Source organism: Brachyistius frenatus, unplaced genomic scaffold (assembly GCF_029030835.1).
Source record: "Brachyistius frenatus isolate BFR_SWC_R1_liver_20210118 unplaced genomic scaffold, ASM2903083v1 Contig_15, whole genome shotgun sequence".
NCBI lineage: Eukaryota > Metazoa > Chordata > Actinopteri > Embiotocidae > Brachyistius > Brachyistius frenatus.
The window spans coordinates 3,867,614-3,891,676 of NW_027210614.1; the positions used below are offsets into that span (position 1 = coordinate 3,867,614).

A 24,063-nucleotide genomic window follows, 5' to 3' on the forward strand; every position below is an offset into this window, starting at 1 on the left:
ACTAATAAATAATTATCATTTTGTGTGATGTGGCTTTGCTCCAAGGTCATGCAGTTTATGTGAGCTGCTTTTAGCAAAACAGTACTATATCCAAACTGAGAAAATTCAGAGCACACTTTCTGTATGTTTTACCAGTTTTACATCTTGAGTAATCGTTATTATTTAATCTGTATATTGAAGCAATTCCAGCAATGTGTTTTGTTAAACATGTATTGAGAAAAATACTTTTAATTTAGGATATTTCAACACATACACTGGAATAAACACCTTCATAAAAAATAGAGCTACAATGTTAGGAAAACAGAGATTGTATTTGTTTTGACTCACCGATTGTTCTCTTTTGTTATCTCTTCCCTTCATGTTGCTTCATCCAATTAGAAACTTATTATGAAAGTGGATATATTTCCGAAAACAGGTGTGTCAGGAGTCAGAAATGATGAACATCTGAAAGAATGGCTAAGTGTTTTACAATGCATCTCAGTTTTAGTTTTTGAAAATACATTTTCAAGCTATTTTAATGAGCTTCACATATGTGTAACTTTTACTCAGCAGTACAAGTTCAGATTTAAAGAAATTTTTGGAACATATACAAATAAATTGAATTACAATTAATTATTGTGCAAACACAGACATCAGCACAATGAAGACTTTACAACTCTTTAACTCTATACTTCCACTCATGTAGATGTATTACGCTGTCTCTCATTTTCAGACAAGGCTAAAGTGCAATATGTACGATTTTAGTCCGGTCTTGTGAACCACTTTGTATTTTAAGAGGTGATAGTGAGTCCAGCTGTAAAGGTTTTGGCAGTTCAGTTGAATTTTGTGTATTCTGCCCTGTCATCAGTTAATAGTCGGCTTAACTAAAGATTGTTAAATTAGACTTTATGGACCCAGCAATGGATTGACTAACGGCTTGTGTTGTCATTAACTGCATAATTTGTTTTGAGTTGTCCAAACAAGATCAATACGCCTGATCTGTTTTCTACATAAAGTTGCGTCAGTTTGGTAGATAGCTAAACGGTGAGTTAAATATGCAAATGACATACAGCTATTCAAACTGGACCAAACTGAACTGTGTTTCAACAAACTGGCTAACTTAACCTATTAACACTGTCAGCAATAATAGGCAGTTAGTTAGGTTACTTTTATAAGCTGTCGCATAGCCAACGTTAGCATTAACGTTGGCTATGCCATTGATGGGCTGTGGCTCGCTGGTTAGCATGCTCACTTCAGTAGCTTTGTAACATAACACCTATATGTTTTTGAGATAACATAAAAACAATTATTTCCTCACATTCTGTTGATAATGTTTTTTTTTTATTTTTATTTTTTATTTTAAATTAAAAACCCTACATATTGCCCCTTTAAGGAAACACACACTTCACTGCTTCTTGGACACATTCATACACTGTCACCCAAACACTCAATAGGAGCAACACTTAAACTTGAGCAAAGCGTGAAGAGCAACACCCCGTCATGCAAATGGGACATTAGTCAGAATCTACTCAGAAGTGCTGTCTGTGGAGAATCAAGGGAGTCATCCTCATCTCAGCCTCCCTCGCTCCTCCCCCTGTTCACTGAGTTATGCCGTATTTGAGCCTCCAGGACAATAAGGAAAGCCAGACGTTATAGAGACAGAGGAACAAGGTACTGTTACCCTCAGAGAATCCCACTCCAAATCCACTGCAGGTAACGTGGAGCTGGGAATTTGGCATCCAGAATTTCTTCATCAGTCAGTTAATTTCAATAGTCTGTCTCCTCATCCCATGAGGAAGGAAAGATGGCTCCTCTAGCGCGTTGTGAGAACTGATATTTATTTCTGCTGAAGAGCTTGCTCCAATCTTATTGCTTCAGATAGCGTTTTTGTTGCACTCTGAGGAGTTTATTACCGTGAGACTTGCTAATTTCCCTACTGTGTCTTCAACTGGGATACCACCACTCCTTGTTTGGACTGTCCTGACCTGCCTTCCCCAATGCTGACCGAACCATATGGAGCCATGTCTTTGGGGTCAGATGTTCGCGATCTGACCCTCTTACCACCAGCACCTCCTGTGCCATCCTTACCAGGAGCTGGTGGCGGCTGTGGGATGTCTGTTGGCGGTGGCCAGTGGAGCCAACTGTTGGACCTCCACCCTAGCTCTCCCTACAGCTCCCTGCCCTCCCACCACTCCCTCATTAAGCAGGAGCCAGGCTGGGGGACCGCCGACCCAATCGAGGACCCACACTGTGGACTCGGGGCCTTCACAGTGCACTTCTCTGGCCAGTTTACGGGCTCAGGCCCCTGTCGGGTTGGGGCCTTCGGAGAGCCGACTGCAACCCAACCAAGGATGTTTCCCAATGGAGCCTACCTGCCTGGCTGTGTGGACAGCCCTCCTGCACCCAGGAACCAGGGTAAGCATGCTCATTACCAGTCCCACCTCTGTCTTCTCTCTCTGAGCAGTGAAACACAAAGAGCAGCTACTATCACACACCAACCAATCTAACCCTTAATTTGTTTTACAGGCCTGTGTCTGTTCTTGATGTAGCAATGTTTAGTAGTTGTCAAAAGTGTGGTGCCTGAGCAGGGTGTTATTAGCTGTACTGGGTCATTCTGAATCACAACAACTGTGAGGGCATCAGTCTTACAACCCACCAGTCCTAGGTTCAGTTAGCAAGCTATGACATAAATACCAACCGGGTTATTAAAATATACATGAAAATATTTAATGATCTAATGATAGTCATGAAAAATAACTTTAATTTGAAATTAGCCAAGATAAGAAGTTAGGATACTGAAATCACTCATCAGCTGATTATTAAAAAAGACCTCAGAGCACTGTTAAGTTTCTATTTTAATGTTATATTTCATACTTTTTGGAAACCTGTGTAAAGCTTTCCTCTTGCTGTCCCTGTGATGTCCCTTGATTCCAGTTGCTGTGTTAATCAGCAAATCAACCTCCTCTGCTAGAAAAAGAAAGGACACATGAAAAAAAAACCCTATTTATTTAAGATGTCTATTCAAGAGCATTTCTTTCTTTCCCAAATCAATTAAATGGAATTAAATTGAAAAACAGTCTCAAGCTATGAACTTTGAATCATAAGCTTGTATTTTGGGGATTTTATTAAAATCCTAGACCTACATAAATCAGATCAGAGGAAGTTCAGCTGCAGGCAATGCAATCTTTACTTTGGATGAAACTTTATTTTTGTTTCAGTGTTGACATAGATATGATGTTTCTACCTTCACTGTAAACAGTGTTTGTGTCTGTTGGGGTTTACTACACATAATTTAGTGTGTGTCTGCTTATGTGACTATCAGAGATAATATGCATGGCAGTGAGCCTTGTTTGTCCAGTGGAAAGTAGTTTTTGATGAAGTGAAGTGATATCTGCAAGCTGCAGGGATTTAAGAGTTTGAGAGTCATTCTTCTTAGAAACTTCAACTTCCCTACTGGGCCTAAATTTGGATATCACAGACTGTCCACATTATATGTGCATGTAAAATTACAAATTGCATGTGCTTATACATTAAGATCAATTTCCCCTATCTTCTGCTTTAACTTGCTCTGTGCTTCACTAGAAAACACTAAAATTACAATAAAGATCTAAAAATCCAAGTGCTAACACTTTTGCAACCCCAGCAAGTTTTTAAGTTTTAAATTAGCCCAAATGCAATGCATTACTCCACAACCTTGTTTTTTTTTTTACTGAGAGTATTCAACAGTAGCTCATCTCAGTCTGTCTGTCGTATGTTTGCCAAATTTCTTTTTCCACCTGCCATAAATATTGCAACCACAAGGCCAAAGATAGATGGAGGGAAAACTAATATGTTACAAGGAAAGAGGATTTACTTGTGTGATGAATGTCTCTCTGTGGTAACCCTGCCAGGAACTAAGAGCTACTACCAGCGGGATATAGATAACTGACCAGATGACTACAGACCACTTTGAAAGCTTCAGAATGTTACAGTCATTTGTGAGCCGGTGAGCTGATGACTCGACCAGATCATTTTATTTCTGTCTCCTCTCTCTTTGTTTTTCTCTCAGGTTATGGAGCGGTCGGTTTAGATAGTAACCCCAGTTATGGTCACACTCCGTCTCACCACACCCCTCAGCTCTCCAGCCTGTCCTTCAAACACGAGGACACACTGTCACCACCAAACAACATAGGTAACTCTCTGCGCCCTGACTTGTTTTCACGAAATTGATTTGCAGACTGGAAGACTGTCATGTCACAGCAAGGTTAAATAAGTAACCCACAATGTTTCATATCAGAACACAACGGCCATTATCCACTTTCCTTCATCTCTCTCCATCCCTGTCTGCGCACACATTCATATACGCAGACATACATAAACACACTCTCCCTCTCGCTCTTTAAGCACACATACGGTTAATGACTCTGGAAATTATAACTTGAGGAAATGGCTTTATGTGACTCTGTTGGAATGTCAAAAACTGTCTGGGGGCCAATATACTATATGAACCTGAAAAGGACCAGTGTTTCTCATTGACATATCCTCTCTTTGAACAGAGGAACTATGTGTGCCTATGTCTTAGAAATGAACTATTTTTCATTTTGAAAATATATTCTTGTGTGCATGGGTTTTGTGTATGTCCTGAAAAAAAAAATGTATATTATCATTTTGAGATGAAGATAGGTTTTTCAGCTCTATATGACTAATTAGTTAGCTGTAATGGGACAAAATGCAACACATAAAACTCAGTGAGAAACCATTTTAATACCAGATTCATCACTCAAGTCATTTTTTTCACCAAATAAATTTGGTGAAAAAAATGACAGCTTCTGTCTATACAAATGTGAATGTTTACTGTTTTGTATTTGTCCTCTCTGATAAACAAAATTAGTATCTTTGTGTTTTGGACTGTTGTGTGGCCAAAACAAGCAATTTGAATATGTCAGCTCAGATCCTAGGAAATGATGAAGAGCATATTTGTAATCTTCTGATCTTTTAAAGACAACCAGTCAATTGATTAATTGAGCAAATAATTGTATATTAATTGATTATCTAAACAACTGGGAGTTGTGACCCTGTTTTGAAGCAACTTTTGTATTTTCTTGTATTCAGTTGACCAGCAGTATCCGGCTCCTAATCCCATGTTTGGTTGTCACAATCCTTCTGAATCTTGTCCGAGCAGCCAAGCTCTGCTGCTGAGAAACTACAACAGGTACTGTTTCTCTCTGCATGCATTTATTGTTGCTATATTTGACTCACTTTTCCTTGAAATAATATAATAATAATTCCCTTCAACACAACTCCACTCTCCCCAAATGTTTTCAGATTCCTCGCACATTTGTTAATGTCAGATTCTTTCCACCGACACCACAGGCAGCTTGCTCACTAGCTGGTAATTTTTAGAAGTGTGAACTCTCACTGATCCCACATTAAGCCCTGTGTTTGCTTCTACACTGTCTGGATTGTGAATCCTAATTTGTTCTGAGGTTAAGTGCTGCCCACTGGTGCTCAGCAGGCCAAAACAAACAGTGAGTGATCTACTGCTGATGTGTCTGAGTCCACCCTGAGGAAAAACGAGGAGAAAAGTAAAAGAGACAAGTTCAGTGAAAGTGAGAGTTGCGAGAAGGGTGGGGAAGCTAATGTTGGAAATCTGCTCATTTGAACCTCGAAATGTGCTTCCAACTTGTTTTCATTTTTGATGCAAAACATCTCAAAGGGTAAATTAGGATCAAATTCTTTAGATGCCGGCCTGCGATGTTATTGGAGAAAAGGAACATGTGCAACCCAAATACTGGGACAGCAGCTGATAAGAAGAGGGAAGACTGCACTGTTGTTAGAGCTCATGGCATGAGCTGGAAACCCTCAAACAAACAGAAACATGCACACGCATGCACATGCTCACACACACACAGTGTATATATGTCAGATATCAGTGAGTCTTTCCACATTTTAGCATAGTTCAGAGCTGATTAGCAAACCATCACGATCCTTCCCTCAAGGACTTCTCAAGGAATGCCGTCCAGAATTCCCCCCGAAACTGTTTCCCGCCATTAATGATACTGAGGACAGAGTGATGTCATGCACTGGTCCATGGTGTACTAGGCACGGAGGCACTCGCCCCCACAGAACACACAATCGCATCTTCAAGTGTGTGTGTGCGTGCGTGTGTGTGTGTGTGTGTGTGTGTGTGTGTGTGTGTGTGTGTGTGTGTGTGTGTGTGTGTGTGTGTGTGTGTGTGTGTGTGTGTGTGTGCATGCGTGTGCACTAGTGTGATCTGCCAAGGTAAAGAATGGCTCAGTGCCCGTGGTTTTTAATGAAGCCTGAGAGGAGTGTGGTGGGTGGACAGAATGTGTTAATAAGCGAACCATTTGGAGTTCCCCTTAATGAAACATCTTAATTTTCTGTACAAAGGAAGATAAGTGACAGGAGGGAATTCACAGTAACCGAAATATTAACTGTGATTTTTAAGTTCAAGGTTTTCCAAAAATAACAAATGAACAAAACCATAAAAATAATAATAATTTCCCTAAATCTGTTATGATCCCAGAGTTAACCATCTCCAAAAAAACTTTAATTTATTAATGTATTATGTATTTTGTTCCCCTATAATGTCACAAACCAAAGTCTTTTTTACTGTGTTGTATGTTTTACACAGTGATAATTTGTACCAAATGGCCTCTCAGCTGGAGTGCGTAACATGGAACCAAATGAACAGCCTGGCATCATCCATGAAGAGGTGAACCTTTTAGAATAAAAAAAAAATAGCATGCTGTACTTTTCAGTCTTAATCAATGATTGAGGTGGTGCAGAGGAGGAGGATAATAATGTTTGTGTGTCGTACTGTATGTTTTAACGACTGATTTAAATGAGGACACTTTGACTTGATCTAATTTCTGCAAGGACTTTGTTTTAAAGTTAAAGCCCCTCAAACCTTGGCTTCAAGTCTTAAGTACTTTCGACAACATTTGATATTCATGACACATTAAATCAACAATCAAATATCAATTTACCAAAAAAAAATAATTCTTCAGCTTTAAAAAGTATTTAACTCTGAAAATATCATCTAATCTCCTTTATCAGAATGTGTAGGTGTTTGAAAACCAAACAACACAAAAACTGTCATCAAATTCTGATTTAGATGTTGCTTAACTCTAATTGGCCCACTAAAGAAGGTGACATCACCTTTTCCTCTCTGTGGGTCGCCGTCAAACCACTTCAAATCAGTGCAAAACACAAATGTAGAAATCTATCGCTTGAAATAACCAAACAGTTCCAACTTTGGCAGTAAAAATATATTCATGTTGGATGCCATTTCAGTAATTTACAAGCTGAGTGAGAGTTTTCAGTTCCTTTAATGCCATGTTAACGTCAAGCATTTAGCTGTGATGTTTAAAAAGTGTGTTTTATATTCTCTCAGACAACCTGGCATTTAAGTTACGGTATTAATAAACTTGTTATTTTGTCCTGGCAGTAGTCATGCAACCAGCTACGATGTTGACCACTCAGCCCCACCTCCACCCATGCTCCTCAGCGCCCAGTATCACATACACACACACGGTGTCTTCAGAGGACTTCAGGTCAGTCAGACCTAATACTAATTAATACAGATACATACAGTGAATACACACATAAACTAAACGTCTGTACTACAAGGCCCTCTGTGTTTTTCTTCCTCCCTTTTTTTTTAAAGGATGTCAGACGGGTTCCTGGTATTGCTCCTCCAGCTGCAAGGCCCTCAGAGGCCAGTGAGAAACGTCCCTTCATGTGTTCTTATCCCGGCTGCAGCAAGAGATACTTCAAACTGTCACATCTGCAGATGCATGGCCGCAAACACACAGGTGAGATCGATGACATGATTTGTACCCACTTTTTCCTGCTCAGACCTAAATGTAATGACGATGACGGGTTTTATTTTGCAGGAGAGAAGCCTTACCAGTGTGACTACACGGACTGTGGCCGCAGATTCTCTCGCTCTGACCAGTTAAAGAGGCACCAGCGCAGACACACAGGTACAATGGTGCTAATCTAATGTATCTCTAAAAGCTGTACCTCCCACTGAGGATTGTGAGTTCATGACCTCTGTGGTTTTTTTCAGGGAGTTTAGATGTTGACATGAAACCTGGGGGATTTTATATTCCACAATGTAGCAAAATAAAAAAAAAATAAGGCAGATTCAAGTATTTGTAGACTCTATATATTTGTATATAATATATAAATATATAGATAGTATATATATACTTTTTGGCAAATAAAAAAGAATAAATATTTTGAGGATTTAGTATTTCCTGGCACTGTGGAGAAAGTAATAAAACAGACAACGTAACAAATCAAAATAATCCAAACATTTTATTAGATTTAGTTTTGGTCAGTATTTTCTGAAGTAGACTTTGGTTATTGTAATCAGTGCTTAATTTTTTCTGAAATCCTGACAATGACAATTATTAATGAGTGTTCCAGGGCTTAATAGATACATAAAAGACTTGATTCATTATTTTGTGTGATTTCTAAAAAAAAATTATTTAGAAAAGTCAATGTTGTCACATTAGAAAGTAGACACCAAGCTGTGTTAAAATTGTAAAATCTCCCTCAATAGTGTTCATTGAAAGGAAAAATTGCTCTCCCTATAGTCATATGTTTAAACGTTTGACCCTCACCCCACCCTCTTATCATTTATGTCTCTGACGGTGTTGCAACCATCTTTGTCTCTGTGTAGGAGTGAAGCCCTTTCAATGTGAGACGTGTCAGAGAAAGTTTTCACGGTCAGATCATCTTAAGACGCACACTCGGACTCATACAGGTAAAACAAGTGCGTATACCTTTATTTTCTACCTCTCCATCCTTTTCCCAGTGCAATTTTTGTTTTGTTAAGATGGTCCTCCTGATTTTAATTCATGTACAAGCTTTCAATCCAAAGGTTGAATTCATTCTAAAGCAGTGCTTTCCCTTGTTTTTCCTTGTTTGTCCCCTCCCTGTCAGGTGAGAAGCCCTTTACCTGCCGCTGGTCCAACTGTCAGAAGAAGTTTGCCCGCTCTGACGAGCTGGTGCGCCACCACAGCATGCACCAGAGGAACCTGACCAAGCTGCAGCCTGCCATCTGAGCAGCGAGAGGAGGAGGAGGAGGAGGACAAAGAGGAAGGTGACAATATGTTGTGCCAGCTAGTGGAGAAAGACGCCTGGAGCCTGGTCAGCGGTTATGGTGCCTTGCCAGACTTGCTAAAGCGGTGAGCACAGCTGACGCCTGCCTCAGCCAGACAGACAACGTCAGGAGAACAGACTCGCTGATGATCCATGAGATCTCCAAGATGCACCTCAACTAGCACTCGTTCTGGTTACCTGACATTAGAACTCAGACTTTGAGAGGGTACAGTACCACATTCATTCTGAGCCAAGATTTTATATGCGAGATGAGGAAAATGTTGATACACTATTTTGTATATTTTAGTACACTTGCACTGGCTTCTTGTTTCATTGTTAAAATGGTCTCACCTTGAAAATGTGCTGGATATTGTAAACTGGATTTAGGAAGTGGACAGTTTGTCACTTTTTGTCCATTAAATTGAGAATTTTTACTTTGGGGAATGTCAACATCGTTTATGTTCTTGAAATATACATGATGCTCACCAAATTGCTTTGTATATATATATATATATATATAAATATATATATATATGTGTGGTGTATTTGCTTACCATTACATGCATATTCCTTTGGTATTTTCTGTGTTCCTGTAAGTCTATAAAATCTTGATTCACATGGGCGTCAAGGATAAAAGTGTGTGTGTGTGTGGGTGAGACAGAGGAGGTGTGGGTGTTGTCAGGTTAAGAGGTGGTGGGGAAAGAGGGGAGGTGGTGGTGGTGGGGGGGTGACAGACAGTAAAACAGCACCCCTCTGTCACTCTGACAGGGTGCAGGTCTCTCGCTCCTAAATCTCGGACACACATCTTCATAACTAGGAACATCTGGAACCCAATAAATCTCATTAGAAAAGAGACATACCTGAGTGTCAGCAGGCTGTACTCCACTGACTGCCCCCTTCTGCACAGGCTCAGCCCCAAACTGCACAAACGCACATGCTCAAGTCTCTTGTAAATATTAGCCTCCAGTCCAGAGCGGCACTTTACGTCCCCGAGCCACATGATGGCAGTATCAGCCTTTTCGGCCCAGCAGATGGGACTTGAGCTGTGAGCGCTGGAGTGTGACTGAACTCATATACTGCTTTTACTTTACCTCCTCAGACTGCTGATGGCTCGTGTCCACTTCACTCGTGCCCTTAGCAGTATTGAGTATCCACAATAAATATGGTAATGTAAATGAAAGTGAGAAACAGAAAGGCACATTCAGAGTACGCCCCGGCCCATCAAATATACATGATATGGATGGAGTTGTGTGTCAGCTCGTGTGCAAGGCCATAAGAGATGGGATGATTCAGCTACAACAGGTATGTTAATAAAATATGACTCAATGTGGGCAGAAAGAAATGTTGCATGGCTCTGTGGGCTAATTATGTTATATATCTGGAAAAGCAATGTAAACACGCACATACGAGCAGGGTGTGCTTAGCTTTTGGCTATATGTGTTCACACATGGAAACCTCAACCCACCTTTACCGAAGGCATCAACTTGTATACTGAACAGAAGCACACGTACAGTACAGTAAAGTGCACACACACACTCGCACCTGTACTGCTTCTTTGTTTTCCACTGCAGACCTTTTACACTTGCCAAACTAACAAAGATTAAAATGCCTTTCTCCTGTTCAGGGTCAGTCGGCTCATTTGAAGTGGTGATTCAGGTTGTTTTCCAATTCGCATAATGGTTGCGAGGTAGTATCTCTGTGATGTTCTGTTTTTTTTATGTTTCTTAATCCAGTGCACTTTTATTAAGACAGGCTTCTCTTTGTTCTCTCTCTGCAGGGGTGTTGGGAAGCGGAGGAAGATCAGAGGGACAGCAGAGTTGAACATTTTACTCACTCCAGTTCACTCTTAACTGCAGACTGCCAAGGCTGTATGGCGTGTGAGGATCTGATGCTTACTTACCACCATCATTATCACTCCCTTTCAAAGAAATACTGACTTCAACCCTACATTGTTCAATCTGTTTTCTTACATTCCACTATAAATGAGAAAGCTTCCCATTGGGGATTATGTGAGCATATAAAATTTCCAATAATACAACAAATGTACTCACTCCCATCCTGCCAAACGTTACTCCCATTCTGAATGCATGAACACGCATACACGCACACACACTCGCACTCACATGCACACACGCCACCAGATGCCCCCTCAGCTGTACTGCTGGCTGTTTGCCTTCAAGGGGTGTCAGCGTGGGTAATCTCAGGTGACGTACACCTGGTAACGCACAGCCCAAGACATCTGTAGGACAGCAGGCCTGCTAGCTTCACAGCCTCCAGATCCACATACAACCCCCCAAAAAGGTTTCCTTTTGAATACAAGTGTGATCTAACCTATAACTGTCTTAATGAAAGCCAAGAAAAAAAACAACTTTATTCCATATATGCAAGTTTGAACCTTTATTTTTTCATGCTTTAGTGTTCTATTGAACAGTGAGTGTTTTCATTTACCTAATAGGGAAAGATACTATTTTTAAATATGTCATTCAGTAAAGTCCCAGGTGCATCCAACATCAGCATCCAGGTCCTGCTGTGATTCTTTGGGCTAAAAAGACATTATTTAACCCCCGGGAACTGGAAAGGTCAATGCATATGTAGTGCACAGAGGCCTCTATGAGCCCCAAGGGATTGTTAACAAGGTCAAGGCCCCAGAGAGGAAACTTAACGGGGTTACAAGGAGGCCCGTATGCAAAAACAATGCTGCACCAACAGGAGGCGCTGTCAGGGAATGTTCGGATGTTAAGTGAAGCATGTTCTCAGTTGTATTCCCAGACAGCATTCCCCCTCCCCTCGGGCTAGCTCTCTTGTGCAGAGCTGCTGCTTCACAGTCTGAGGGGCCTAGGGGTTCTTGGGGGTATTCCCCGTGGTATAGCAGGGAGCCTGAGGGGCTCCGGTGTGCAGGAGCTTTGGGAATGCAGAGGCCTTGGGGGCCTGGAGCTCAGATGGGGCCTAGAGGGTGAACTTTCTCTTTCAGGGAGCAGAGATGGAGCAAATACAGAAAGACAGCGAGGGGAAAACACCTTGAGAGGAGTCTGTCAGATACGCAGGCAGCAGCCGGAAAGATCCCATGAGGGTACAAAGGCACAGAAACACAAACAAAAGCCGTATGTATACTCTAACCCAAAACCAATATGTGGGCCAGCAAATAAAGGCAGATAGAGCCTTTTAAATATTCCCCTTTCTCCTCAACTACGGCATATTTCATCTTCGCCTCTTTTGTCCCTCCTGCTGTCCCCTCTATTCCACAGGAAGATATTAACTCCTAACAGGATTAGATGTGACTTTATCATGTGAGATACAAGATCATAAACCGACTAAAGCCCCCTGGGGAACAGTAGGATGGGAAAGGCCTCGTCTCCTCTCTCCTCCCCTCCATCCCAAAGGTATCCAGATGCTGGGACACGGGGAGAGAGAACCAGAGAAAGAGGGAGACAAATGTTGATAAATGGAGCGAGAGAGCCGTTTTGTCCAAAGACATCAAGTCTGTCTGGGATAGCATTGTCTCCACCCTAACTGTCATGAACTCCCAAACAACTCAACTATGTACAACTTTACCCGTCTTTCAAATAAAAGTTTCTCTCTGTGTATATCATATAAGATATGCAGAGGCCTGTCAGAGTGGGTGGGCGACTGAAGCATCCATTTAAAAGCTGTTTGAAACTGATTTTGAGTCCTCCTGACCTCAGTCCAAAGGGCTCCCATTTCTCCAGAGGCACTTACAATTAGTTACCAAGTCACTGGGTTTATGGTTTCTAAATTGAAATGTATTGCTCTTTAAAGCCTTCTCTCTAATTGTGTAGTCATTAATGGTCGATTCCCTATCTACACTGTGTTGATGGGCACATAAAAACTCGTGATAGACGAGCACAAGTGTCGTTCTTAAAAAGAGAGACGAGGTTGATTATTGTTCCGTCTCACCGCCACTAGGAGGAGTAAAGTCCTATGATGGGAAAGAGGAGGGATGAGCACTTTGTCTGAGATCACATGAAAGATTGATAGATTTCTTCAAGCTTCATTGTCCAGAAGTAGAAACATGCAAGGCACTGAATTAGCCTACATTCACATGACATCCATATACAATCACACAACATGCATGAACACAGAGGGTCTGTGTATCATCATGGCAACATTTTAGAAATACTAAAGTCGAGGTAAGTTCAACCAGTGCAGCCTAAAAAGATTTTGACCACCAGATGGGAGGTGTCTACATTTTTTTTAGTTGTTTGGATTTTGCAAATGTATTTACTCACTAAACTCTGAAATTATATTTTCCATGAATTTTAATTTGTCATATAAATTCTGCTTCCTCCACATTCCCTTGAATAAGTCTGTTGGAAAAATCCTGACTACTTTTTTATCGGCCAAAATACAGTCTCATTCAAACACGCTGAACCTTTAATTACTGGATAGACTAAACTATGTGATTTAAGTGTGACTGAGGATGATTTAATGTCTTAGTATTCATTATGATTGAAGGGTAGCAGTGTTCAGTAAAATGTCCTTTATTTCTGATGAGTTCTTCTAGATGGATGATTGTAAAAAAGATTTCATCTGTCAAGCCTGGGGCACAACACGCAGTTCTTTCTTTGTTTGCGAGAAGTTTTGTTCATGTCTGACAAACTCCGACAGTATTCTTTGTTGATATGATAAATAATATAACTAACAAACTAGAATCTGCCTGTCAGACACTCACCGTACACATGTTTATAACTGCATAATATGAAGTCACTTCAGGGTTGTAGAAAGTGGACATGACCTCAGAATGATGATGATGATGATGATGATGGCTGCTGTGCATCATCTTTTACACACAGTGTTTTCTTTAGTCTGCATGTTGAATATAAAGCTTATGTGCAGCTGAGAAGTAGCTGTGGTATGTCTAACTTTGGTTTGAACAGCAGTAATAGTAATGACAATGCTATTCTAAATGTTATATTCATTAAAGAAAAAAGTCTCGGTTCTCCTGAGGGCACTTACACCATGTATTTGGCCCATTCACTGCAGGGAAATGAAAGCCTGAGCTGTCCCTTGAGCTGTCATGTTAAAGCATAACATCATACAGATATAAAATGTTTTGTCTTAATAGCTTAATAATGAACAAAGATTGTCCTTTTCTTTGCTGTTATGCATGTTATTATATAATGGGTAGAAAGCTTGTTATGAAAGCCTCAGCACAGGATGGGTCAGATGTCCCAAAGATCATTACAAACAACACCCTGGGCTATAAATCCCCAGGGTGGAAGGAACAAACACAAGAGATAAAAGACAAAGATGAGGGAGCGTAGATATACTCAGATGAAAAATAGGGCAGCATGACAGCATGAGAGTCAGAGAGGAGCAGGGGAGCTGAGGGGGGACTGGATGCTCTGTGCAGTTTGTTATTCAGGCTGTTTAATTGTAGCAGTCATCTTGGCTTTGCTGCTGTTAATTGCTGATATGGAACCAGAAGTGCACCATGAAAAAAAGCTATTTAAAGGGAGATTGTTGGTGGAGAAGACTCCAGTGAAAATGATACTGGACGGGGAAGGGGGCTCGTGGTAGTAGACATTAATATGCTTCAGTTTATGACCCTCCTCTCCCACTGTCCCCACCCTGATCTCACCCAGGGGGCTCATTATTATCAGAGGAGAGGGGTTGATCTACGCAGACACTCATATGAGAGCCGTCCGAAGGCATTACTGTGCACACACTCCCCCAGTGTGAATGATTAGGAACCTATCATAAACAGGAGGGGCAGACTGTTTAACACGGCCGCGAGGCAGGTAACCCATGTGCCCCCATCTTGTTCAGGCAAACACACATTTGGTTCTTTTACATCTCTGTGCACCACTAATACTCATCCACCTTCACTCACACTGGCTATGACACACAGATGCACTGTGACACATGACAAACCTCATACGCTATCAGGAGGAAGTACATTAAGGAACTTAATGTTTGAGGTCTCCCAATTATTCAAATGTATGAAGCAGGACTGACCCCACACTTTTTAGCAAGGCAATAGAGCAACTATTATATTCTCTGGTGGAGACCGAAAATAGCTACGCACAGGCAACACCTCCACTTTGAATATCCCTCAGACATGGAGCTTTTTGTCAGATAAACAAAGAAGGAATTCATCTGAAAGTAAATCTGTATTCTTGGATGAAATTGTACACGTGGATCCATGCCAGACTTTGGTAACCCATTTCTAAACATTTTTATAAAATAGCCACTGTTATTGTCGTGTCACCCTCTTATGAAGTCATCTGAAGCTGGGAAATGTCAAGTAATTTGAATAAGAGTAAGATATATCAAACATGACCTAAATATTGGAAAAACAGCTCTCCTGACATTTTTGGCTTTTGGTCTGAGTGTGTTTGAGGAAGATCCTACATTACAACAGAATAGCACAGCCCACACATACATCGCCCTGTCCCTTGTTCCTAATGAGCTTTATCGCATTGGTCCCGCTTGACTTGTTTAGCTAACTGGCACACATATATCCATATGTTCCACATGAGCAAGCAGAGGGGACAGGCTGGGTGGCAGAGCTGCTTTCTCAGTTACATCTCAGAGTTTTACTTCAACAGCCAGCAGCAACAGCAAGTCAGATTAACTCCATCTCTACTCTGTGTGTGTGTGTGTGTGTGTGTGTGTGTGTGTGTGTGTGTGTGTGTGTGTGTGTGTGTGTGTGTGTGTGTGTGTGTGTGTGTGTGTGTGTGTGTACTGCAATTAGTCATGAGAAGTGTTAACAGCATCCACTTGTTCCTGATATTCAATGAATCAAAAGTCAAATACACATTTGAATATTTGAATGGCCTTCACCATTAGCTGCCTGAAAGTGTAAGCACACACAGCATGCATATATACAGTACATGCACTGGGACTCGCAACAAATGTTAGGGTGAAATACTAAAACAGGCAGAAATGAAAAGTCTGACAAAGAGCTAATTATTACAACTACTTAAAAAAGACTGTCCTTAACCAGTGAGCAGAATCGGAATGAGTGTGAGTATCAGCACCAGGAGTTTAAGAGAAAACTTGTGAGAAACTGGCGCTGTCGAAAAGGGTGTTTAAAGTATCGTGCTGCAGGCTGGAGTTCAGTCGCCGTAGAGTTTACAGACAAGTGTTTACCTGTATCCATCTGTACTGGAACAGCAGGGACACAAGGAAAGTAGGACACTGCTTCATCCACACAAAAGTATTTTAACTGGTTTCTAGAATGATGTATATTTAATTTGATGATTGTGTTGGATTTGTAAAAAAAAACAGTGAGAGTGAGAATTCTGAAATTAAATGACAGAGTTGCATTTAAGGGTCTACGCTGTTAATTTAACTGCACAGTACCGTGGTATTATACAGGATTCACACGGGGGATGTAAATCTATTGGCTAAATAAATAGTTATACATATTGTGAGATTAGGAAAGCTTGATACCACTCTCATGTCTGTGTGGTAGAGACAAACCTACGCTGCTACCAGCTGGTTAGCTAAACTCAGAACAAAGAATGGAAATAGATACTGTGCCCTGATAAAAATATATATATATATCAGCCCTCTTAAAACCCACTGACACATTACATCTTCCTTGATTGATCTGTACACAAACAAAAGTGTAAAAACGACAAGTTGTGGTTAATGTGTGGTTGTGTCTGGCTACTTCTTGGCCAAGCAGAGTTACTTCCTGGAGTCCTGTCATGCCCGTGTCATTGCCGGGCAACCATGTGGAGGCTGCAAGGAGTGACCTTTGCACAGAGCCAGGCTGGCTGAGACTCTGTTTCCTGTGTTTGTGCTCACCTAATCTAACCGGCTCTTGGCAGTAGCTTTATATTCTCTGAATTTTACATGTACTATTTCACACTTGTGGATTCATTTGTCACCACCCTTTAGTGCAATAAAGCAAATGCAACTTTGTCTCATAATTTCTGAACTCTCTGTCTTGACAGCTTTATATTGTAGCAAGAATCTGAAAAGTTTGTTTCTCTAAATGTTGAACTGTTCCTTTACACTGCCAATCTGAAGTTTGTCAGGTTTCATAAAAGAGCAACAGTTTCTATAAAAGCATTACATTTCCTCTAAGCATATTGCTGAGACTTTGCAGCTTTATACACAAAACACACAATACTTTTATTTTTTTTATTTGGACACAGTAAGTCAGCATGTGCAGTTTGTAATATGTTTGTGCCAATGTCATGTGGGGACTTTACAACTGAGGTTTGGGACACTGAAGTACGCACAAAAAAAAGATGTAGGAGAGGAAAAGGTGTTTTGGCAATCTTTTTGACAAAGTTTGGATTCAAATTACAAGACCATGTAAACCTGCTGAAAGTTGCGTTGTTCAATGCACCTGTCAAAGAAACTATTAATTTAACAAAATATGTGGTAAAAAGACAAACTTCTTGTGTTAAAAAAAAAAACAGCTTGATATTTACAAAGTCAAGTGTAGTTGAAAAAATTTGGTACATCTGATATGTCAGATGACCTTGGAGTGATGTAACAGGAAGCAAGCAGTCAAGTGAAAAGTGTTCACCATAATCAAAACATAATTAAATTAGTGTGTTGTAAACTGGAAAAGCTCAAACGTAACATCAGCAAAGGTGAAAAGATTGAACATGGAGCATAGCAATAAATACATTTCAAACTAAGTATGGAGAAAAAAAAAGTCGTTCACAGCCTACACTTAAACCAAACACGTGCAAAAACCATGCCATTAAACATCAGTTCATTAACAGTTCGTAAAGCACTTAACTAATCAAACAAAGTCATTAGGGCAGGAAGACTGTAAACAAAGAAACATCATTTGTGTTTTCAGTTTGAACAAAATCTTGAGTTGAATACTGTATTCCTCTCAAAGCTAAAGTTCAGAAGATAAATAAATAAAATCAGAATGAATGTTCCGAGCTGTGGTTTCACATTGCTATCAAAATCTGTCCCCGTATCTGACGATTCTCAGTATTCAGCTTTGACAGGTTTCATTAAAGACTTTCTACAGGAATCTCTGAGGCAGTGAAGCCGGCGATGCGGCTGGAAGGCACCGTCGATGGGAAGTAAGTCCACTGGGTCTGGCTTTGCTCCTGAATGTCAGAAACAAAACCATCCATATGAAGACGACCCGTAGAGTTAGTGGTGGGGCCGACGCTTCTCCATCCTCTCATTTACACATACAGTGTTGGTTTGAAACCCAACACACCAACTTCTGTTCCAGTTTTATGAGGAAAGGTGGAGTGGTGGCAGCTTTGGTGGGAGGAAGTGAGGAGGATCTGATTCCGTCTTCAAAGACCGAGGTGTTCAGCAATCCTCCTCTCTCACTCACACACACACATTTGAAGCTGCACTGAGAGCTCAGAGCTCATCGTGGTTCCTGGTGAGGTCCTCTCCGTAGTTGGTGGCCTGGCTTCCAACGAACATGTTCCAGTTCTCCAGGATTTCATCTTTAGTCAAGATCTGATCCTGATCAGAGGAAACAAGAGAATTACAAGATAAGTAAACATAATTTGAACAAAATTTAAAAAATATTGAAATATGAAAAAGATGAGGGTGATCTTATTTCAATCTATATAATCACATCTTTTGAGGCCTTCCACTAAGGCAGTGCTTGAAGAAAAAACAGCCTCTTCGAACAATGAGGACACTTATTTATGCCTGTCAAGTGATCATGTGTAATCTTTTAGCCCACTCAGTTCTTCACCCTCACTCCCCTTAAAAATCAGCACAAAAAAAAACAAACAACTAAAATGGCACAAGATGATAAAAGGTGAAAGTGAAGAATTCAAGTGAAAAGGGTAAACAGAGAAAAAGCAAGTTGAAATGAGTCATTATCAATGTGGACAAAACGTCACATAAACAAGGCAACATGGAACAGATTTCATAGCATGTTGATGCATCTGAAACAGCGTACCTTGTCCTGGTCAGACTCGTACACCAGATGTCTGGCCTCTGCCTGGGCGTGGTCGTAGTCTTGTGGCATAATCCATTGGCGGATCTCATCCTGGTCCATCTTTCCATCTTTGTTCAAGTCTCGGAAGTCAGAGAATTGTTCCCTCTCAGTCCTGACCCAGTCTGGTTCTGGACCGCCGTCGTCATGAGCAAACATGTCCGCTTTAAAACACAAGAAAAGATGTTAGGAATTCAATGAAAAAATTTACAGTAAAACACAATTTACAAATAAAACACACTTCTATGACAAATAAACAAAACCTGAACAAAAATAGATGCGTGTTCAAATAAAAAGGTAAAAGGTAAATTAATGAAATGTAAAGGATTTTGTCATCAACACCTTGGCTAACAACAGCTATTGTGATAATATGCAACTGTACTGTAACTTTTCTATTTCATGTTTCTTTAAATTAGTTTAATCTCTTTGAATTCATTGCTTGAACTCACCAATATACTCGTCCTCGTCCACATGTCCATCGCTGTTCTTGTCAATGTCCTCCAGAGTTTCCTGCATTCACAGCCAGTTAATGATGTCATTAAAGAGTCAACAATGGTCAAACTTTCTCTCCTATAGCCTGAGGCGACATGTTTCTCTTTTATTACTTGGAGTGAATGTTTGAGGGCTGGCAGACTGACACAACAATTACAGGATGGCCAATGAGAGCCAAACCCTCTGCATTAAAAGACCATTCACACTTTTGAGCAAACCACTGAATGAAACACAAGTTTTTTTTTTTAAGTGTCACTAGATGGTTTTATCTCTCACATTCTGGATTCGACAGTGTAAGAATCTAACTACATGGTTACTTAAAGGGTTGCCGTGTGATCTGATCATTCGTTAACAACAACACATGTATTTGTAAAGTACCTGCAATACACCTGGGAATAACACGTGCACGCAGCTACATACATCCAGATCACTGATGCATCCTTTCCTGCAGGTGAGATGCCCTCTCTGAAGCCTGCTGAATGATTAATGGCCATGTAGCTACTGTAGTCTAATAGCGCACTAATAATAAACAGGAAGATCCTTCTATCCATTTCCCTGCTGCACCCACTTAACCTGCGCAGGGTCGCGTGTAAACAGGAGGAGATGTTCACCGTTGTCACGCTCTGTAAACATGGACAGCGTCAGAGATGTTCTGTATCTTCTATAAGGACGAGAGAGGGACATCACAGTCACCGTGAGCTACTCCAGGTCAAACATAACTTTAGGTTCAATAAGAGAAAATGTTGTCATAGTTTAATATGAAAATAGTATGTAATGAGGTTGGATGATAAACTAAATAGTGTTGCCACTAACTATAATTTTCAAAATCGATTAATCTGCTGATTATTTCTTCAATTCATTGTTTAACAGCCCAAAACCAAAGACATTCACTTTACTAACATGTTGAAATGTTTCACATGTTTGCTTTAAAGATGACTAAAACTTTCATTAATTCCTTTTATTTTCTGTCAATCAACAAATCTATTAATGGAAGAATGTTTTGAATCACTGACCAACCTAGCTTTAGTCTCATTGCAGTTTATAATAAATAAATGGCCTGAATAAATGTGGAGATGACTGTGGCAATGTTTACAATTTTACAGTCACACCCTACATATACCTGACAACAAGTTTGCCAGGTCTGTTCTTGTCAAAGAAATTGAAGCACAGCGATGGCTTGATAACGTGTGGTTCATGTTTGTTGACCTATCAAGAGTGAAAGAAAATATCTTTTCAACAGACATTCAATTATGTAAATCGATTACATAAAATAAGATTAAGTAAGTTTAAATAACTCGGTGTTGACTGAAATTTCATTTTTAAATATATATGTCTGCTTCATGTTGTATTATATTTGTGCTTCTGTTACATATTGCTTTTATTCCAGATCTTAAAATCTAAGAAAGGTTTCAGAAAACCTGTCAAAGCTGAATGCTGAGAATCGTCAGATATGGGGACAATTTGTTGGTGAGGAAGTCGGTGCTTTTTCACTTCTCCAGACCCTGAGAGGAGGTCATTGCAACAGAAGCCACTATTAGCAGGTAGAAATGCGAAACCGGACATTTAAACAGTGCGCTCCGTTATGTGAGTGAGTGTGTAGGTGCATTGTGGGCACTTTGCGAGATTACTTCATGTTCCTGCCTGAACCTGCACGACGAGCACCACTAGTTTTCTGTCCCACCAGCTAACAGTCGTGTCCTCTGTTAAGTCCTACAGTGTCTCCTTCTTCTGCTTCTCCTTTTACCATGGTTGTGTTAAAGTTCTGCATCATGGGAGTACAATAGCTTTGGGAGTGTAATCTGTGACTGTTGTGTTACCTTCACCCAGATTCACCACAATCAGTGAAGATGCCTCTGGCTGAACTGTTCTTTGGTAACAATTCAGCAACATCATAAAAATGAGAGATTAATAATTAACTCTGTCAAATGGGTAGTACAATTTTTATGAACACAGCAGCATAGTGCATCACTGCTGCTAACATTTGCCACGCCAACGTTCCACGAAGCCAAATTTATATTTAAAGATTGAGTCCTAAATGGGACAGACGGATCGTCCCACTGGACCTGTTCCAAAAAATATAGAAACTCAATCATTTCCGGGCCAAGTTAAAATTTCATTAGGGAGGTATCCAAATGTAGCACAATGATTTAAGTGGGGAGAGTGGAACAGAAACTTAAATCTGTTCCTGTAATTGAATAATATTTCTTATCAGAGACAAATTACAGAACCTTAACTTGAGGGGATGTCATTTTCTCCTAGTCTGACGGTGCATTCAGCAACGCCCTCTACAAAAACTCAACAAACTAATGTGCCTTACTGTCTGATCATACTTAATTACCATGTGGTTTCTGTGGGCTTACCAGAATCACAATATCCTTCATGTGTTCAAACTCCTCGGGGTGGAGGAAAGCTGTGAACTCTTCTCTGTCTGCTGCCTGGTCCGTGTTCAGATCAGCTGCTCTAAACCTCCGCTCGTCACGAGGAAGCATCTTCTTAAAGCTGAACTGGTCTATGGCATCTTCAAACTCCTCCGGGTTGGCTGAGAGGGAGCATTTAAATCAGGTTATTACTGATTACTGTGATTTAAAAAAAATAAAAAAAATAAATAAATGAAAGTGTGGGTAAAAACAAGTGATCCCCTACCGAGGTAGTATCCGTATGTGGCTTGCTTGTACTCGTCCCATGAAATCTTGTTGTCATTGTTCAGGTCGTAATCAGTCCACACCTTGCCTACATTCTCATATACGTAACGTTTCTGGACACGTTTTATCCAAGCCTTGAGTTCAGCTGTGGTGATGAAGCCGTCTCCGTTGCTGTCTATTCGGTCCACGATTTTACTGTATAGCAAAGGACAAGGGACAGATATTAGCAATATTAACAGTAAAATATATATTTTTACAGAGGCGTGAACGACAAGTCAAGTCTTTGTGCTGCATCGACCTTCAACCCATCGATAAATTGTCAAAAAACTCTACCGAACATCAAGCAGAATAAAAAAATAAAAAAAAACACTAGATAAATATTTGGCTGTAATATTTTTACTACAAGGGATGTGGCTTCAAGTAGGAGGAGCTGGCAAACCCAATTTAGTAAAAACTGCAGTGTGGCTGTGGTGTGTATTCTTAGACCCTGTTGCCACGTTGTGATGTTACAGGGTTCCTCCCACTCACAGCACCACAGGAAGGACTTCTCTTTACCAACGTGGGTCACAAGGTGCCAACTTGTCACCAAAGCAGTGGCAAGAAAACACTTTTTAGTCCATGAAGAGGCCCACTGACAGAAGCTCGTTGGGCATCAAGTGGATCCAACAGCAGTGTGTGACGGAAGCACTGCACGGAGACTGATCTCCTGCGATGCAACTTCACACAAAACTTCATCGCCCACAAATGATTCATTAATGATGATTCATAATTAAGATTGCCGCCACGCAATTAACTCCACAGGAGTGTGAGAAAAGAGTCGGTGGCGCAATAATGCACAGATTCGATGGCATGCACGTGTGCGCATGTTGTTAAATTTGTATGTTTTTAGCCTGAACAGTTACACGCAACACACTCGAGCAGCAGAAGTGTGCGTGATTTACAAAAACGCAAGCCGAACCCAGCGTGCGACAATAACACAATCAATCACTACTATGTTTTCCAGAATCACAATCGGCTCGTGTGTCAGAGGGATGAGGGTCTTTCCTTACCCGAGCCTGTCCTTGCTCTCCTCGGGGGTGAGCTGATCAAATGTTTTGGCCTCCTCTTTGCCCAGAAAGGCCTCATGGTCGTACTGGAAGCTCCTATTGTCTTCGTGGGCTTGCCTGCTCAGCTCTGGGTCATGATGAACTCTCTCTTTCCGTAACGTTGGCTTTGCGTGCACCACGACAGCGCACAGGAGCGCAGCAAACACCAATCTGAAGCCGGCCATCAGTCTCGGTTCTCTGTGTCCGAACAGGCCTGCAACACCACAATAAGCACAACAAGCAAGCGGCTGTGTCGCCACTCTCACTGCTACACACGGACCTTTCTTCCTCTCTTCAGCGCCGGTGTACAGCAATGTAGCAACGAGCGTCCGGCAACAACCAAACCTGCAAAGAAGAGCACCTGCGCCTGGTGACAAGTCCACTAACACACACCTACAGCCCTCACTGACACGAATCCCGATTCCGATCCCCTTTTCCTGGGAAAGGGATGCAACCAAACTAGAACTTCCTGCCGCCTTACGCACAGCCAATCACAGCCTCCGTTTTTAGCCTGGCCCTGCCTCGTCCAATGAGACGGTCCCTGCCATTGGTCCACAGGAAGTCGGTAACTGGAGAGGAATTCAGGCGCCACGTTGCAAGCAGACAACCAAACCGAGCTGTGGAGTCAGTGTGAAACCAGTGAGAAATGGGGGTTGGTTGGTTGGGGGGGGGGGAGTACGGTTTCAACCAAAGTGTTTCACTTTCACAAGCGTGTTCCTGCTCAGCACGCGCTGACAGGTATGTAGATGTACACGTGATAAATACTATTCAGGCCCCCATTGTCCAACATATTCACCTCATCCACAGTTATTTCTCTGCTTCTGCTTACTGAAAATCT

General features: G+C 41.1%; 2 protein-coding genes across 10 annotated transcripts; one reads left to right on the forward strand and one right to left on the reverse strand.

Annotated features, from left to right (window-relative positions):
• Positions 1-1,904: 1,904 nt before the first annotated feature.
• On the forward strand, positions 1,905-9,571 carry wt1b (WT1 transcription factor b). 9 transcript variants are annotated; one of them, XM_069693383.1, is made up of 9 exons: positions 1,905-2,394; positions 4,028-4,150; positions 5,071-5,170; positions 6,614-6,694; positions 7,430-7,535; positions 7,649-7,796; positions 7,878-7,967; positions 8,672-8,764; positions 8,935-9,571. In XM_069693383.1, the coding sequence occupies exons 1-9, from the start codon at positions 1,977-1,979 to the stop codon at positions 9,054-9,056; spliced, it is 1,281 nt and encodes a 426-aa protein (XP_069549484.1). In that variant the 5' UTR covers positions 1,905-1,976; the 3' UTR covers positions 9,057-9,571. The 9 variants fall into 9 exon arrangements, with proteins under 9 accessions (XP_069549484.1, XP_069549483.1, XP_069549485.1 ...); XM_069693382.1 differs by having other exon boundaries at positions 7,433-7,535; XM_069693384.1 differs by having other exon boundaries at positions 7,433-7,535; positions 8,672-8,755.
• A 7,623-nt stretch (positions 9,572-17,194) lies between these two features.
• Positions 17,195-23,669, reverse strand: rcn1 (reticulocalbin 1, EF-hand calcium binding domain). Its single transcript, XM_069693646.1, has 6 exons — positions 23,190-23,669; positions 22,142-22,335; positions 21,859-22,037; positions 19,456-19,516; positions 18,971-19,170; positions 17,195-18,522 (listed from the first exon to the last, which is right to left on the reverse strand). The coding sequence occupies exons 1-6, from the start codon at positions 23,408-23,410 to the stop codon at positions 18,415-18,417; spliced, it is 963 nt and encodes a 320-aa protein (XP_069549747.1). The 5' UTR covers positions 23,411-23,669; the 3' UTR covers positions 17,195-18,414.
• Positions 23,670-24,063: the final 394 nt, after the last annotated feature.

Coding starts and splice junctions, on each gene's coding strand:
- wt1b (XM_069693383.1), top strand. CDS start 1,977: ATGCTGACCGAACCATATGGAGCCATGTCTTTGGGGTCAGATGTTCGC. Junction 2,395..4,027: donor TCCTGCACCCAGGAACCAGG/GTAAGCATGCTC, acceptor TTTTTCTCTCAG/GTTATGGAGCGGTCGGTTTA. Junction 7,797..7,877: donor GCATGGCCGCAAACACACAG/GTGAGATCGATG, acceptor TTTATTTTGCAG/GAGAGAAGCCTTACCAGTGT.
- rcn1 (XM_069693646.1), bottom strand. CDS start 23,410: ATGGCCGGCTTCAGATTGGTGTTTGCTGCGCTCCTGTGCGCTGTCGTG. Junction 19,171..19,455: donor GGACGAGGACGAGTATATTG/GTGAGTTCAAGC, acceptor TGTGTTTTAAAG/CGGACATGTTTGCTCATGAC. Junction 18,523..18,970: donor ACGAGTCTGACCAGGACAAG/GTACGCTGTTTC, acceptor TCCTCTGATCAG/GATCAGATCTTGACTAAAGA.